This window comes from Callithrix jacchus, chromosome 2 (assembly GCF_049354715.1).
Source record: "Callithrix jacchus isolate 240 chromosome 2, calJac240_pri, whole genome shotgun sequence".
Classification (NCBI taxonomy): domain Eukaryota; kingdom Metazoa; phylum Chordata; class Mammalia; order Primates; family Cebidae; genus Callithrix; species Callithrix jacchus.
In genome coordinates, this window is record NC_133503.1 from 129,996,670 (window position 1) to 130,015,769 (window position 19,100).

General features: G+C 41.8%; 1 protein-coding gene across 3 annotated transcripts in view; it reads right to left on the reverse strand.

Annotated features, from left to right (window-relative positions):
- Positions 1-10,048, reverse strand: part of RASGRF2 (Ras protein specific guanine nucleotide releasing factor 2) — a 279,197-nt gene extending 269,149 nt beyond the window's left edge. For 2 of the 3 annotated variants that reach the window (XM_035291267.3, XM_008991883.5), the window contains exon 1: positions 8,326-8,989. In XM_035291267.3, the coding sequence (XP_035147158.3) occupies positions 8,326-8,613 (288 nt within the window). In that variant the 5' untranslated portion in view covers positions 8,614-8,989. Of the gene's footprint in view, positions 1-8,325; positions 8,990-9,950 lie in introns of those variants that run through there. The other variant, XM_078365267.1, reaches the window with a different exon arrangement.
- Positions 10,049-19,100: the final 9,052 nt, after the last annotated feature.

Genomic DNA, 19,100 nt, shown 5'->3' on the forward strand with positions numbered 1-19,100 from the left:
ACCAACTACCTTAGACAAGTTTAGCAATACTAGAAAAAACCAACTACACACTTGATTAATGAAGCTTAGTAACGGTCCTAAAATAATATTGACCAGCTGTTGGGTCTCAGAATTGATTGTGAAAGTCGGATGAAACATTGGCTTGTGGATGATGTCCTCACTGTAGCAAAGCTGTGCAAAGCACGGAGTGAGAAGCAGCATTATTGGCATCTGTGTAGGAAACTCTTGTCCTTCATTCTAAATAAGAGTGCTGCACTGCTGGGGGAGCTGGGTAAATGGAAAAAAGATCTCTCAATAAGAGAATCACCAATGATTTAATTGTCCCCTACAGTGGGGTCAAACCATGAAAATAATTTACACCATGATCATGGTTAAATAATTTTGGCCAGGCAAGGTGGCTCACGCCAGTAACCTCAGCACTTTGGGAGGCCAAGGCAGGAGGGTTGCTTGAGGCCAGGATTTGAGTCCAGGGTGAGCAACATAGGGAGACCCCAATGCTACCAAAAAATAAATAAATAATTAGCTGGGTGTGGTGGCACACGTTTGTAGTCCCAACTACTTGGGAGGCTGAGGAAGGAGGATTGCTAGAGCTCAGGAGTTCCAGGCTGCAGTGAACTATGACTGTGTCACTTCACTCTAGCCCAGGTGACAGAGCAAGACTTCACCTCAATTTTTGTAATTGATTTCAAACTTTCTTCTCTTTAAGATTTAATATACTAGGACTTATTTAAAAGCTAATTCCATCTCCTTTATGTCTTCAAAACTATTGTCTTAAGATTTTTCCTTTATTACAACATGAAAGAAACAAAAAGAGAGCCGCCATTATAATAGCACACATTATTAACAGAAACTCATTACAAACTCTTTCCAAGAGTCCTTCTCAGAGCTATATCCAGTGCAATCTCCCATACCAAACAAGTGCTGTGCCAAAACAAGTGAAATAATACAATGTCTGGAATTTGCTTTAAAGTGGTCTAACAGAAAAAAAATGTGTGCATGAAGGGAGACAGAACAAGAATGGCAGAAAGCTGAAGATGCTGAAGCTGGAGGATGAGTATACTGGCATTCCATGAAATATTCTCTTTTGTGGGTGTTAAAGTATTTTTGAAAGGGAAAGGAAGAAAAATACTTTTGTTGTTGTTGTTTTTGAGACAGAGTCTCACTCTGTTGCCAGGCTGGGTGCAGTGGTGCGATCTTGGCCCACTACAACCTCCACCTCCCATGCTCAAGTGATTCTCCTGCCTCAGCCTCCCGAGTAGCTGGGACTAGAGGCTATGCCACCACGCCCAGCTAATTTTTTTATTTTTAGTTTCACCGTGTTGGCCAGGTTGCCATCTCTTGACCTCATGATCTGCCCCCCTCAGCCTGTCTTTCTAAGTGATCCTAATAATGCAAATAAAAACAAGAATATCAAAGAGAGTAATAAAAACATTAGCTGGCAAATGTGCTGACTGTTCACCATGTGCTAGGTCTATGCTAAGAGCTTGGCCTGGGCTATTGCCTGTGAGCCTCACAACAACCTGACGGAGCAGATACTATCATGATCCCCATCTTCCAGGCAGGGAACCAGGCTTAAAAAGAGAAACTGCTCAAGATCATGTGTCTAGCAAGTAGCAGAGCTAAGACTGAATCCCATGCAGTTTAAATCCTGAACTAAACCATACATAATACCAGCACCTCACCTAGAAACTGATATTCTTAAATTCTTAAAAGAAAGCAAATTCATATTGAGTATGAGTGACCTCCTATTCCTATGAATCACTGATATTATCTCATCATGACTTCTTTTGTAATCAGTTATAATGTTATCTACTGAGCCTCAGACCAAGTTATTACCTCCCCATTTCCACGCTGCTAAATACAGGAAACCTCCTAGCTTTCCAACAGTCCCGCTATTTGAAAGAACTAACCCCCACTGTTTACATTAGTCACACAAATGGCATGGGCTCATAAATACAGTTCAGGAAATGAATCAGGCATTGTCTAAATTAAATCAGACAATGACACAATAAAACATTTCAGTGCCCCGAAAATAATAAAAAGTACCACTCACATCCCTGCTGTTTCCATCACCATAGGTCTTAGCAATGTCACATTGGTAAGTATCATAAGAGCTAAAAACAGAAATTGTGGCCTAATTTTTTTAAATTAATCACTAAAGAATCAATAAATTTTATTTTATTTTGTTTATTTTTGAGACAGAGTTTCAGTCTTGTTGCCTAGGCTGGAGTACAATGGCATGATCTTGGCTCACTGCAACCTCCACCTCTCCAGTTCAAGCTCTCCTGCCTCAGCCTCCTGAGTAACTGTGATTACAGGCATGCACCATCAGGCCTGGCTAATTTTGTATTTTTAGTAGAGACAGGGTTTCGCCATGTTGGTCAGACTGGTCTCGAACTCCTGACCTTGTAATCCACCTGCCTCAGCCTCCCAAAGTGCTAGGATTATAGGCGTAAGCCACTAATCTCGGCCAATAAATTTTATTAAGTATTGCTTTTCTTTAACATCGTTTTATCCTTATCTTCTAGAATCTTAAAAGAATTAAAATTCTGATTAACTTAGTCAAAAGCTGTAAATTATTCTAATGCAGATCTCCCAACTTTCCATCTCATTTCTTTCTTTACAGTTTTTTTAACAAAGAAAAGAAACATTGTAGTACATTAATTAAATAAACACACACCAACTCAAACATATTACTTTTTTTCTGTCTTTTTTCTAAAATTACATTGGGAGGATTTTGTAGTCACTGTAATAAGTTTTAGGAAAAATTATTTGATTCCTTATTTTTCATTAAATCATTAGTTTTTCAAGTGCCAGTTAAAAAATTAAACTGTGAGTACATGTGCTTTCTGCCTCTCTGTTCCACCTACTGATGCCAATATTTTCTGCAACAACAACAACAACAAACCTGTTACTGTTTTTTTCCTAAATATATACACAATTATATTTTTAACTCCTTGGGCAAAAATGCTAACATATTCCCTTTGGCAGAACCAGATTCATACATTAATTAACTTCTCAATCAGCTAAAACTTAAGTTATGCCAATAAAAAATATAATGAATAATTTTAGAATAGTGGTTAGATATGAGAATAAATGCCAAATGTTATAAAATAATCAAACATTTATCAAAGTTCTGTGTTGATACTTAACAAATGTCATTTCTAGCTTCATTTGAATATCAATAAAATTTTACTACTTACAGTCTTTAAGGTAGACTAATTTCAGAGAGGAATTTATATTGTGAGTAACTTAACAGAATCGTTACATATCCTTAGTCCTGAAAAATAAATCTCTCCAAATTGTAGACCGATTGGATTTATAACTCGGGTCTTGAAATGTTAATGATACAAATCAAAATCTGCAAACTTCAATATATAAATGCCTAACAAATGTTTAATATTCAATGGCACAAAGTAAAAAACTGAATAAACACTACCCATACACACATACACAAACACACACACACACCCCTTTCTTGTAGAATGAATAAATAGGTATAAAAACAGAAAGCCACTTTAAACGTGAATTTAAGACCTGAGCAAATCCATATTATTGGTCAATCTAATTTCATTACAAAATAATCATAAAGACTTAAGGTTTTTCATTCCAAAAAATTAAAATTATACTGACTGTGGCATACATATTTAAGTAGTATTTATAAATGTAGAAAAAAATCAATTTCAAAATATAATCTGCATTAAACAGCGATATCAACAATTGTTCTAACAAACCACTGACATTTGCTTTGCTAAAACCAGAAACAATTGCTTATCACACATACTTTCGGTCTTATCATCACCCACTATGAGAAAAATTTCTCTATTTTTTAATTGTCAAAGGAAGGAAAAAATTGTTATAACACTACAAATATTTTCTACCCCTCAATAGTGCATTTAGTTGACGCTTATTGAAACCCACAGAAAAATAATTGTTCACAAAAAGAATGCATTTTTATGTATTAAAACATCTGTCACATCAGGGATGGAGTTTTTTTTATGTTGAATTCTTATACAATAATCTAAATAGTAAGGCTTAGTGTAGCCAAAATTAAAATAACTCAATTTTACTAATCCATGAGATTTTTTCTCCATTTAACTTTAAATAGAAGGATAATTACAAAGTTTAAGTAAATCATTTTGTTCCCAAAACTGTATTTTTTAATGTTGTACAAGATTTAGCAAATATCATTACTACATTTTCCCTCTGTGTTCAGTAAGCAAAAGTTGAAAAGAATATAGTTAGTTGGTTATGATTAAGCAACATGAAGTAGCATGAAAATCCACCATCCACACTCTCCGTCTCCCACAAATATTTCAGAGCTTGCATGCAGCTAAGCCTAATTCATTCGCATGATTAAAATCCTCTGCTTATGGTCAAGTTAGGAGGGCTAAAATGACTATCTAGTAATGAAGTGACAGGAAATCACATAGCCTTTAATCCCTTTAAAATTAAACCAACATGTTTAATTCAGCACAAATGTAAATGTCTACTTCTTTAAACCTCCAGAGCTAAAGAGATATTTACCCCCAAAACAAGTGAAATTAGGCTAAACAGAACATTGAACATCACCAGCAAAATAAGAATCAAGGTGGCTTTGTTGCTACATGTCTTCTCCTGCTAGTAGGCAAGACAGATCCTGCTACTTAAACAGAGCAGACTAACCAGGATGTGTACTTTCACCCTAAATGCAAATATTTTTAAAGGTACCCCATTCCTGAAGTAAATGAATTCCTGAAGTAAAGGAATGTTGTGTGAAACTGCTTGTTTAAAAATAAATCTCATTTTTCATTACACATGTAATCATCTACAATTGTATTTCTTAAGAATTACAACTGCCATTTAAATAGTTTTGAAAAGGAAATAAGAATAAACAAAACAGTGATTCACATCATATAACCCCAAAGCCCCATCCATTCAGATTTGCTCAGTGGATTTAAATCCAGTCTTAGTAAGGAACTCTTCCACATTATTTATTTAGTCTCCATATCTTCAGCTGGACTTTGATCATCTCCCTAGAAGTCTCTGAGCTTCAATGTCAGCAATAGGTAATAATAATGATGGTGTTAATGAGCATCATCTCCAAAAGCTGAAGTTCAAATTAGATGAGGTAATGGAGGATAACAGCCACCCAGAGCACAGAACCTACCATGCAGAAGGTACTTGCTAAATACAACTTCCCTTTCTCCTTCACCTGGAACAAAAGGGAAGGTTCTCATTTTCCACAAATGGAGCTTTACTCGAAGGAAGTGCCACATTTTTAAGAAAAGGAATAACACTTTTGGAGAAAATAAACCACTTAAAATTGTTTTTAACTGATCTCATTTTGAGTATATCACCATTACTACCCCAAAGAAGTAGTCACCGTGGAAGGCTGGTAAGAGAGCCTTGCAATCCTTCAAGGACTCATCAAAGTGAAATCTGAGAACACTGTGAAAAAAAAAATAGAGCAGTGCAAATACTCCTGCAACCTCAGCATATTTGGAAAGTAAAAATTGTCTTTCTTTTTTCTGCTTAACTGGAAACTGTTTAAGTCCAAGTACAAAAATAAAATAATTTTTTGTTGTTGTTGTCAACCAACTTATTTTGAATTATTAATTAGATGAAGCAAACCAATGGGTGTTTTCTTCTCATAACCTACCTAAAAACACAATTAATAAGCATAAAAATTATTTGAAGGAGAGGTGGAATTTAAGCTCTCAAGAATGCTTAGAGGCAGTTTATTGCAAGAATTACATCAACTATTGTAACTGTCAAGGAGATTACAATAAATATGTTGCCCTCCAATGTGATTAATAAGAATGTCTCTGCCTCAGGCAATGATGTTACTACAGATTTGCACATCTTCTGACCTAATTTATCAGAATGTCCACTTCAATCACCTGCTTGTCCTTGGCTTCTCAGATGCAGTATTTATTACAAACACTGGTAATCTTTGAATCTTGTGAAATGGTCTTTTACAGTCTCCACACTGCAAAAAACTCACACTGTCTGTCATAACCTTAGAAATAGAAGACGCCATTATTGGAAGGTACCTGGAAATCATCAGCTTAGCCAAACTCTTAATTTTTACATATTAGGAAACAGAGATTTCATTAACCAAAAGAGAGAGAGAGAGAGAGAGAGAATATTAAGAGATTTGCTTAAAGAAATAACATGGAAACTTGGTGAAGAAAAACAACTCTGTCTCGCTAAGTCCTGTTTCAATCCCTAAACTTCAACTGTGTTGATAGCATTGAGGGAGACACTGACATGGAAAGCTGCAGAAGCATACAAGGAGAAGCAGACCTTGGGATGTGCTCGTCTCCTCACATCCTCCACAGATCCTTTGTGTCTGGATGTATCTGGATGATCTGAGCACCTCAGCAACATAAATTAGCTGAAAGGGAACCAACTGCATAAACTATAGATTTAAGGTAGAATGTTTCTCCTTGTTTCTTATTTTCACAGTTTCTTCTTAATTATTCAAACACACCCAGTTGGCAGTGCCAGATAAAAGCAACAGTCAGCTAAGCTAACCCAACTCACAGAAGCACATCTAATGCAAGACAAAATTTGGAAGCCTTCCCAACCCAGCTCCTAATGCATTCTGGAATGCTTGCTTCTCTACATGTTAGATTTATCTACAAACACCAAAGATTCTAACTTCTAACCTCTTGAAGATGCATAAAATGACTGAGAAGGACTCATCATTTGTATGGTCATAAAAAGGGAAAAAAAAATTTTTCATTAGATGGCCCGTTTAGGACAACCATTAGAAAGTGGCATGAAAGTCAAACCATTTGGAAGTTATGTTTCTTTATCAAAGTGCAAGAAAGAAAACAGTCCTGAAGATTATAGTCCAGATATTTTCCAAGTAGAAAAATGTTGGTTTCCATATAATGTTAACAAGTCAGAGAGACATACGAATTGTAACAGGTAACAAGTCCCCACCCCTAACTCCAAAATATATATATATATAATCCTAGAAAAAAAAGTGTTTCCTCAAAATTCTTCTCCCAAATTAAATTCTAAAATGTATGACTTGAAATTTATGTTTATATTTCTAGTACCTGTATCTATAAAGTTGGAAATCAGTTTTTCAAATGACTCTGAATAAGCCCTCAGAAACTAAAGAGCATATTTAAAATTTCAGGTTTCTAAGTGTTATAACAAGTTAAATCTGTTAATGATTTATAGTGAAAACAAATCAAACTTCTGGCTGGTCTAGTTTTAACTCCTCTTAATTTTACACATTGTTTTATGAGCCCCAAGGGGCTAGGTAGGCATCTTATGGATTACTCCATTGCTAGCACTTCCCACAGCCTCTGTGGTTTGTGGTAGATGCAGTCTGATCTGACTTACATGGAAAATTCAGCTGCGAAATATTTTTATGCAATAGCAAAAACAATCGGCCTTTTTCATATCAAGGTGAGGATCGAGAAGCAAAATGAGAACATAGGGAGCATAAAATTAGTCTGCTTTAATTTTAATAACCAAATAGTGATTGAAAAAATACAAATTTTGTATTTGCAGGAGGTGGGGGGCTGGGATCACTAGACCGAAAGGGTTTTTCTCTCCCACCCCGCGGCCATGAGCACACAGCAAAACTAATAAAATTATGACCCAGAATTAAAAGGTCGCATTCATTTTCAAAGCAGTCATTTAAAAGTACAGAAGTGTTCTTTAAAAATGTCCACATTTTTAAACATGGCAAGAATGTGGCTACCAAATATTAATCCTGAGGAATATGAATACACATTTACCTTCATAATTAGACCCAGCAGGTCAAATGTTAGCAAGGCAAACTGACCTAAATCACAAAGACTGATTGAAAATGACCAACAGAAAGTGTCTGTCCGGCTTGGAAGCCCCGCTTGTACCCAGCTCAACCAGTGGTCAAACATCTGCAGGCAAAGAAATCTACACGCGCCAGCCGGGTATGGCAGAAACCAAACTTTTCCAAATAAGTTAGTTCCGTCTTGCCAATCTACACCCAACAGGTGTCGATACAAGTCACCAGACAAAATTCTTGCCAGCCAGGTCTAGAGAAGCAATGGATGGTTGGCAGAGAAGCTGAAACGACTCGACCTCTATTAGGGGGTCCTGAAAGCAAGTGGGGCCACTATTCTGACCGATCACTTGGCAGTGGGGTGGAGGGGTGTGGAGATGGGAGAATTCCTGGATGAAGATAGGGAGGCGCGCGGAGATGTCCCGCCACTGGTGCCGCGGGGAGATTTCGGAGCACGGTCCCAGCACTGGTTCCCGACCCCCGATCCCGGGTTAGGACTGCAAGGGAGTGCGGAGGCCAAGGCTGGGACACCGCAGAGGGAGGGCAGGCGGTACCTGCTTGTCCAGAGCGTCCCGGACGCCTCCTGGCCCGGCGCCGGCCCTGGGTGGCGCCGGCGTTCGTTCGCAGCTGCAGCCCTCCAGGAGGTACATGCCCGCCGGGCGGCAGCTCTGCTCGCCCTCGAAGTAAAAGAGCACATTCTGGTATAGGGCGAACCACTTCTCGTGCCAGCGGCTCGCCTCGGCCGTCTTCTTACTCAGGAAGCCGCGCTTGGTGCCCTCCTTGCGCGCCAGGAAGGCCAGGTACAGGGCGTGCCCCTCGTTGTAGCGCACGCTCTTCTGCATGGTGCGGGCTCGCAGGGCGCGCGGGCGTCCGCCCGCCTCACCCCTGCCTCGAGGCCATGGCCCGGCCGGCTCCCTCGAGGGCGCGCCCGCTCAGGTCCCGGCCTGCGAAGGGCTCCCCCTTTCCCAACGCCGCGCTCAGGGCACCCGGGCCGCTTTCGGCAGGCGGCGGCGCGCGGTGCCAGGGGCGCGGGCTGGGGCCGGGGCACGCTCTCCGCCCTAACCGCCACCCTCGCGGCCAAGCCCCTGGAGCCCCCAGAGCCTCCGACGCCCGCGTGTAGCGCGGCCCCGCGAGGGCGCCCTAGCCGGCCGACGCTTTGCCCAAAGTTGCGGGAGGCGAGCCCCCGCGGCGGGCTGGGGCGGCAGCCGGGAAAGGACTGTCCTCGGGCAATGCGCTCCGGGAGACAGAAGGTAAAACGTCACGTGGGAGCTCAGCTGTAATCGGCTTAGAGACCGATTTAAAGGGCAAAGTAGGCGCGGCGCCGGCGGTGGCGCAGCCCGCTCGCCCTGGTGTGCGTCTCTCCCTCGCCCGCCCGGGCCCGGGCTGCTGCCTCTGCTCAGGCGCCCGCCGGGATGGGGCGGATAGGGAAGGTGGAGGCCCCCGGACGCACCACACACCCGCTCACACGCGCGCTCGCACACTCGAGCACAACGCGCGCACACACACGCACACCCACACACACGCAGACCAGTACATTCACCCAGATCCACAACGCACACACTCAGATGCACAAAAATATACACTCACAAATGCACACAATGCTCGCACATATGCACAAAAACACATGGGCACACTCATGACACACAGTCACACAACGCTCACAATACACAGTCACAACACACATATACATATAGACAAACACACCCACAATGTGCTCTCCTGTGCACAAAAATACAAACCCACATACAGATACACACTTAGGCAACTACACAGATGCACGCACTGATGCTCACTCATACACACATTCACACACAATCCACACATTCACTCAAACTCACATGCAAATATATACTCATACACACATTTACACTCACACATTCACACAAACCACACATATACTCACACGTTCACAATCATAGACTCACAAGCAGATAGTCTTATACAAACACAGATGAACACACATGTGCATTCACATACAAATACACAAATTCACCCAAAAATACAAACACACACATACACAAGCACCCACACACGTATTCACACAAATCTACACACTTTCACAAACCCACTCACACATACACACACTCACATGCCACATCCATAAGCACGTTCCCATGGCAGTAGGTGGAGTCACAGAGTGGCTTTGCATAGCCGGTATCCTTGGCTTTTCTGCTTGTACCTGCATTGTAGTATTTAAAACTGCTGGTAAAGGTTAAGCAGAGTGTCCCAGGTGTTTTCGGAAAGGCATCAGATGCCGAGGGTTCTTTCGGAATGCCTGTTATTTCACAGTGGTAACATGCTACATTTTAAGTGCTGGAGTTCTCAACCTGGAAAAAAAATATTCAAATCAGGGACATTTTGCTGCCCAGGGCAGAATCCATCCCCAAAGGCCAGCTGTCACAGGCTCATCGTTTGTAGGACTGGATTCATTTGATTAACAAATGTGACAGCCAGTAAACCAAGAGCCCCCACCCCCACCCCCACTCTGTGCTATAAAATGTAAGTGGAAAAGAAATAATGTACCCAGCAGCTTGTGAGAGAAAGCCAGTGAAATCCCTAGGGAGTGCCCGTGTTTGATTCTGCAATACACATATTTGATTCCCCCAGTCATTTCTCACTAAAACGGAGTGCCATCATAAAATGTTTATTGTTAAAAGTAAATAATAGTGCTTTCTGGGTGGTGAGTCTATGACAATACACCTGTCTTGTACTGCCAGTTGTGTGTTCATAAATTGGTAGCCCTGGGGGTTCTGCCTGTTTCATAAGTGCTGTTTCTGCAGAATATTTTAACTCTGCCTCACTGAGCAGCTGGGTGGTTTTTTTTTTTTTTTTCCTTTTACCTTAAAAAAATTTTCACTTTTAACAACTATATAATAGGGAAATTGCCATTTGGAAATTACAGTGTGAGAACAGTGGTCATTTTTCTTTACATTTTTAAAAATATCTAAAGGACGGTGCTGTGCTAAATTGGGTTTAACCCAGCTGGAAGCTTGCATTGTTCTTCAGAGAAGACACAAGTATAGAGGCAGTAAGGAAATGCAGGCAACATTTTGTAGCCAAAGTCTAGATGCGGAGGAGCTGGTGATTGCCTCATGAGGCCTTTTATTTCTTTCTCTGTGGTCCAATCCCAGCTCTGAGAACCATAAGTGAGTAGACACCTGTGTAGTTGAAAAGCTCCATTTTTTAGTAGAAACCAGTAAGAGGGTGAAATAGGCACAAAAACTATTTTGCCATGAATACTCAAAGCTTCCAACCCACTTGGTTTTTTTCAGAGGTGAAAGATTCTCTTCTTCAATAAGCAATGTCTCACCATTTCTGTCTCCTTAAATGTGCTTTTCATTTGAACCACATAAAGTATTCATCACCTCTTGTCTGACATCACTTCCCACTATGGAAGGTTATGTGGCCCTTATATGCCCCCCACCCTGCTCTGGCCCTGGACAATGAGAGAAAGGAGCTCTTGTTTCCTCCAGAATTTGGCTGATGACTACTGTGGGTTTTAATTATGGAAATTCACTGCAAGAACCATTTATCGATCACTAGTTTATGTCCTTAACACTATATTTAGGTGATGTAGAAGCTATAGAGAAAAAACATTGCCTGTGCTCCTGGTGTGCTCAGCGTAATAGGAATAGGATTTCTCTCTTTCCTTTCCTGACCTTACCTTTCCTTTCCTTTCCTTTCCCTTTCTTTCCTTTCCTTTTCCTTCTTTCCTTTTCTTTCTTTTCTTTTTTTCTTTTTCTCCCTTTCTCCCTCTCTCTCTCTTTTTAAAGACAGGGTCTTGCTCTGTTACCCAGGGTGAAGTTGTAGCTGACTGCAGCCTCAAACTCCTGGGCTCCCTCCTGCCTCAGCCTCCAGGATAGCTAAGATTATAGCCGTGCACCACCACACCTGGTTAGTTAGTTTTTTTTTTTTTTTACTTTCTGTAGAGACAAAGGTCCCACTATGTTCCCCAGGCTGGCCTCAAACTCCTGGTCTCACACAATCCTCCTGCCTTGGCTTAGCAATGCCCCCCCCACAGCCAGGAAGAAGATTAACGTTTAGGGGCTTTTTCTCACCTGTCTGTTTCTCAAATGCAGGGCTAGCTCCCTAGTCTCTGCAGCAGCCAGGAGGAGAGTTTATATGCAGTAGGCACATGAGTTTTTCAGACAATTTTCTAAATTAATTTCATATTTGCTCATTGAATTGTTAAAGCAGGCATAAGTATTTGCAAATATTAGATCATTCTGCAAGATTGTAAGAGAGGAAAACAACCAGAAATTCCTGGACATTCTGGAGAAGCTATCTCCAATAGGTGTCTGATGGGCACCTGGGGGCCTTTAAGCTCCATTCATATGGAAACCACATCCTGGAATGGTGCCATCCTGAAACACAAAGGATCAGGAGGTTATGTAAATAAGAATGATTTCCCCCAGCTGATCAAATAGATTAGTAAAAAGAGACTGCAGCTCCACCTGGATGGGAACAAGCTCTCTGTGAATTCACTGTTCTTCCTCCTTGCATTGCATGGATTCTTTCTTGAGGGGACCAGTTTAAATTGTTTTTTATGGACAACAAAGCATATGATCACAGTGCAAGTGCCCTCTTTCCCCTTTTCTAGGTAAGAGGGAAAAAATAACAATGAGCTGCCGTATCTGGAAACTCTACTACATTGAGAGGGAGACACTATTCAGATAATCTGATGAGAAAAGGAAAGAAGGGAGGAAGGAGAAAAAGAGGAAAGAAAGGAGGGAAGGAGAGGGGAAGGAAAAGAGGGAGGAAAGATGGGAGGGATTTGTCTGAATTGTCCAAGTTTAGGGGAGTGAGGAGTGCACAACCTAACCTACAGCTTTTCAAAATCCCTAACTCATGCCTTATCATTCAGATGCACAAGGTAGATTTTAATTTTTTTTTCTTTCTCCTAAACTCTGTTTTGTTAGTAGAATTTATTTATTTATTTATTTATTTATTTATTTATTTATTTATTTATTTATTTATTTATTTATTTTGAGACGGAGTTTTGCTCTTGTTACCCAGGCTGGAGTGCAATGGTGTGATCTTGGCTCACCGCAACCTCCGCCTCCTGGGTTCAGGCAATTCTCCTGCCTCAGCCTCCTGGGTAGCTGGGATTACAGGCACGCACCACCATGCCCAGCTAACTTTTTGTATTTTTAGTAGAGACAGGGTTTCACCATGTTGACCAGGATGGTCTCGATCTCTTAACCTCGTGATCCACCCACCTCGACCTCACAAAGTGCTGGGATTACAGGCGTGAGCCACCGCGCCTGGCCTGGTAGTAGAATTTAAATGGGCTGCATGAGTTTCTGCAACGACTTTTCCCTGTGGTTTCTATAATTTAGAAATGCATCAGCACTGGGTTCTTGGAGGAAGATTATGTCAAGCAAAGCTGTCAGAGGCATTTGAACCAAAGCAACTCCATCTTAAATAAGAGCCAGGTAAAATGAGGCTGAAACCTACTAGGCTTCCTTACCAGATGGTTAAGGCATTCTAAGTCACAGGATAAGATGGGAGGTCAGCACAAAATACAAGTCATAAAGACCTTGCTGGTAAAACAGGTTGCAGTAAAGGAGCCACCAGAACCAAAATGGCGACAAGAGTGACTTTGTTGTTCTCAATGTTCTGCTCCCACCAGTGCCATGACAATTTACAAATGCCATAGCAAAGTCAGGAAGTTACCCTCTATGGTCTAAAAAGGGGGAGGCATGAATAATCCACCCCTTATTTAGCATATCATCAACAAATAACCATAAAAATGGGCAACCAGCAGCCCTCAGGGCTTCTGTGTCTATGGAGTAGTCGTTCTTTTATTCCTTTACTTTCTTAATAAACTTGCCTTCACTTTGCATTGTAGACTTGCCCTGAATTCTTTCATATGCGAGATCCAAGAACCCTTCCTTGGGGTATTAATTGGGACCCCTTTCCTGGAACAAAGCCACGGTATTACAAAGATCTTTTTCTTGGCCTGACAAGATCACTTGGGGAATTGTCATTTCGATGGCTTGTAGATGTAGAAAATAATAACATTTAATAATGGGACTCACCAAGAATCCCAGACTGTTTCTATAGGATACAGTGTTACCAGTTCTGGCACATAAATGATACTGTATTGTCTCTTGATACTTAATTAGTAAAGCCAGGTTCTTCCCCAAGTAGGTGAAACCTAAAAGGATTATTCCTTCCTTGTTTCCAGTATTATTTTGACCAAAAAGAATTCCTTATTTACAAAATACTAGGATGGACTATTTAGAACTAATAAAACTGTTTATCTGGTGTCTTTATGATATTTCAACTAACTTAATGTTCTAGATACCCAAAGCTTGTCTTTCAAACACTAAAGATAAATGAGCTCTGCATCTTTACAGTCTAAAAAATGAAGAAAATTTAGCATCTTCTTGATTTAAGGTCACCATTCGAAATACAATGTGTCTAGGAGCTAGACCAGAGCTGTTGCTAGCCTCTACTCTTTTATGCAAATTAGAAAAAGGCACATTCTCTGGGAGGATGAATTAGGGAGAGCCTTGGGGCACACACAGCCCTGAGAACATGAACCTGATCAGTGAATGACACCGACACCTTCATGTGACTAGAAGGTGCCCCTCCCCCCGAAGGCTACAGCTCTGTGCAGGGAGCCCTGTGCAGTGAACAACCTGCACAACTGAGCACAACAGCTTGTTCTGTGTGCCTCTCCCTGGGTGGCCGCGAACAGCTGTGCTTTTAGAGTTTCTATAGCTGTTCCACCAACCCAACCGCATCCTTCACCCTTTCTCCATCCTAACCTTCTAAATGCCATCTTCTGGTTTCTTGAAGACTTAGGCTGTGAAGCTTTTTAAGAACTTTGTGAAATAAAATTTGACTTTATTAAACATAAAAATGAGACGAACTTGGAGAGTCCTCTAGAGAGTGAAGTGTGTAATCTAGCTAGGAGTACACAGGAATTGCTTTGACTACCAGAGACGATTTCCTTTCGGCTTCTCAGCTATGCTCTGGGCAGATAAGGTCTGACTACATGAATGTAATTATTCATATTATATACAGTAGTATAAATTATGCATGCATTACTTTTATACTTTTTAGTGTCACCACAAACAGTATAGGTTATGATATACAAGGAATTCTTAAAGACCCAAGAAAACACTCATGATTTAGTGGTAAGTAAAAACCCCTTCCTACTCCCCTGTTTCCCTTTATAGCAAAACTTGCCCTTCATAAAATCTCTCTACACACTGGCTCTACTGCCTTCTCCCCATTTTCTCCAGAACTACGTAATTCAGTCTTTTCATTCCCACCACGTCACTGAAACAATCCCCACAGTCACAATCACCAGCATTCCCCACAATGCCAACCTCAAAGATCAGTTTCCGCTCTGCACATTGACATCGCACATTGCAGCAGCGTTTGATACAGCTGAACACTCCCTCTTTCTTAAAACACTCTTCTCACTGAGCTTCTGGGACACCACACAGCCCCTTCCGGCTTCTCCTACTGTGTCTTCACTTTCTCATGCTGTCCTCCTCCTCTGCCTCACCTCTGAATAGTATTTTGCCCCAGGGCTCTTTCCTGGGATGTCTTCTCTTCTTTATCTACATCTTTTATCCACTCCATGGCTTTAAATAAGTCTCTCCACCCCTCTCCTTCTCTGACCTGCAGACCTATGCGTCTGCCTACTCAACATCTTCTCTTGAATACCTAGTTGGCATCTCAAACTCAACATGTTCAAGAATTTTTCTGCAAAAAAACAACTGTGCATCCCACAGTCTTCCTTCATCTCAGTATATGGCAACTTTATTCTTCCTTTTCTTTCTTTCTTTTTTTTCTTTTTTGAGATAAAATCTCACTCTGTCGCCCAGGCCGGAGTGCAATAGTGCAATCTCAGCTCACTGCAACCTCTGCCTCCCGGGTTCAAGAGATTCTTCTGCCTCAGCCTCCCAAGTACCTGGGACTACAGGCGCATGCCACTACATACAGCTAATTTTTTATTTTTAGTAGAGATGGAGTTTCACCATGTTGGCTAGGCTGGTCCCGAACTCCTGACCTCAGGTGATCCACCCACCCGCCTCGACCTCCCAGAGTGCTGGGATTATAGGCATGAACCACCGCGCCCGGCCCACCCTTCCTTAAGTCAAAAACTTGAAGTCATCTATGAATTCTTTAATCTTCTCTCACCCCAGTCAGCTCTGCCTTCAAAGCAAATACTGAATAAAACCATTTCTCACAAGCTCCATTGCTACCCCCATCCAGCCCATCACCATTTCTCACCTGGACCACTGGAGTAGTCTCCTAGCCATCTCCCTGCATTCACTCTTACCCTCCTACTGTCTGTTCTCTATTCAGCAGCCAATGAGAACCTTGGACACATAAATCACTATTGTGCCTCTTCTCTGCTCAACACCTGCCACCATCTTCCCATTGTACTTAGGGTAAAACCCTATGCCTTTATCTGCTTGACCCTATTCTTTTCCTCTGTAGCACCTATTGCTCCCTGACATTCTAGTATGTACACAGAATTGCTTGGAACACAGTTTTTGTCTCCCTCACTGTGATATCCTCAGCACTTAGAACATTCCTGAATATAACTCCTGGTAAGACTCCATGAACATCTGTTGAATAAATGCTAGGAAAGAATGACACCCTGTTGATTCAAGAAATTTCTTTTCCACATCAAACATCTGAACCTTAATCAAATACTTTCTGGCACCAGCCCTTACACTTTCTAACCTGCTCCTTGACATTTTTTTATCCCTTTTTCTCATGGAATTTTACAATCCGCCCCCTCCTCAAGTTCAGCCTCTGGAGTAATCGAGAGCTTTCCACAAAACTCCTTGTGATTCTAGAGCATGATGGAGACTGAAGTGCTGCCACAGTCTCCTCCTTCAGGGCTGAGTGACTTAGTCACCCTCCTCACCTCATTATTCCACGCTCCACTACTGGAAGTTCTACTGGCAGTCAGCCCTCTCTGGGATCGTTCTCAGCAGAAGAGAGCCACCTCCCCATGATCATGTCACCCCTTCCTGAGGAAGCCCACAGCCAGTGAATGGACATATGGATATAAAAGGCACAACACCCTCAGGAGAACTCCCACTCATGGCATCTCTGAAGGACTATGGACCCCACATATGCAGCACAGAGCGGGGTGTTACTTTCTGCTGGGAAGGCACACTTCCCAATCAAGGGAGCATCTGGTCTGAGTCCTGAAGTGGTTAAATGGCAAATAGGCAGAGCTGGAGAATGAAGGATTTTTAACTAAGGAAGCTATGAGAATAAAAGACCAATCACAGAAAAGTACTGGGTAGAGGAAGTGTAGGAGTCTATTGTGGTTTGAGAGAAGAAAATATGATGGAGTATGATGAGAGATTAAGGTGTAAATGGAGGTAGAGGTCAGATCACAGTGGCCTTCAAGGTACTACATACAGTAGTCAAAATGGAACAACAGGTTTTTGAGTAGGGAAGCATAGTGGCCTTGTCTCGTGTTGCACCCCTCCTTTTTTCACCTTCTGGCCACAGGCCTGCCCTTCAGACTATCTGCGTCAAATGGGAGCTGCCACCTTTTTACAGGCCCCACATCCCTGGTCACGGTGATTGGCCTAGGAGTGGTGGCCTGATTTGGCTTGACCAAAATGAGCTGTTTCCTGGGATACTTGAACTAAAGACCTGCAAGATCTAGTCTCAGTTCATTTCAGAGCTGCAAATTGTCCAGTGTAACCATAGGAACTGCTGAGATTGTATGAGATCATGGGCTCTGGAATAAGACAGTATAAATTCCAATCCCTGGTCTATTACATATTCATTATGAAACGTTGAACAAACCACTTAGTCTCTTGCAGACTCGGCTTTCTCATCACTAAATTGGAAACTGAAGATACAGGTAACAGTAATATCTAACTCTGGAGGTGTTTTTAATTACTTCCACAGTACCTGACACATGGTAAGTTTTGGTTTTTTGTTTGTTTGTTTTTGTTTCTGAGATGGAGTCTGGCTCTGTTTCCCAGGCTGGAGAATACAGTGATGTGATCTCGGCTCACTGTAACCTCTGCCCTGGGTTCAAGCAATTCTCCTGCTTCAACCTCCCGAATAGCTGGGATTACAGGCACTCACCACCATGCCCGGCTAATTTTTGTATTTTTAGTAGAGATGGGGTTTCACCATGTTGGTCAGACTGGTCTCGAACTCCTGACCTCGTGATCTTCCCACCTCAGCCTCTCAAAGTGATTACAGGCGTGAACCAGCACAGCTGGCCAACATGTGGTAAATTTTAACAATGGTAATGGAGGAAACATTTGGATGTTTCCAGCCAAACTGAAGGAATCAGCGAGTCTTGTCTGCTGAATAGATATAGAGGTCGGAAGATGGAGGATGGAGGTGAAGCGAAGATGGCTCTAGATATCCGGCCTGAGCAAGAGAACTGATAACAAGTTGGTATTTGGGTTTGACTTCAAGGGAACTATGGCATATCTAGATGGAGAGAGGTATAGTGACATCTTGGAATTTCTAAAATAAAATACATCAGTAATATTTTTTATAAGTCACCTGCCTGGAAATGGAGACAAATCCTTTGCTTAGTGATTTACGTACATCTGATTGTCAAATCCACCTCAAAAAGTAGGTATTATTATCATGCCCATTTCACAGAAGAAAAACAGGTTCAGAGGAGGTTAAGTAACTTTCCCAAATGGTAAAGCTTATGAGTTTCAGAGGCAGGATTTGAACCCAGGCCTATCTGACCAGAGATCCATCCTCTTTATTATAGAATGCTTCTCCTGTGTTGCCTGGAAGCATGAGTTAAAGCTGAGAGCGTGTGCCTTGTGCTCCAACCCAACTCTGGCGTTTACTATATTGGACAAATTACTTGTCTATCCCTCAGTTTTGATGTTAGAAATGGAGGTAATAGTAGGACTTTCTTCCTAGGTGCTCATGAAAATATAATAGTTAATATACGCAGAGTACGTAGAACATGGCCAATCACATACTAATGACATCATTAAATGGGACAGGATAGGACTTTATTAATTAATTTATTTAGTGAGCCAAGGTCTCACTCTGTTGCCCACGCTGGAGTACAGTAGCACAGTCTGGGCTCACTGCAGTCTCGACCATCCCTGGGCTCAAGTGATCTTCCCACCTCAGTCTCCTGAGTGGCTGGGACTACAGGCAGGCACTACCACGCCTGGATAATTTTTGTAGTTTTTGTAAAGACAGGGTTTTGCCAAATTGCCCAGGCTGGTCTCAAGCTCCCGGGCTCAAGCGATCGCCCACCTCAGCCTCCCACAGTGTTAGGATTACAGTCGTGAGCCACTGCATCTGGCCCAGGGTGGAACTTTAAACAGAAAAAGGA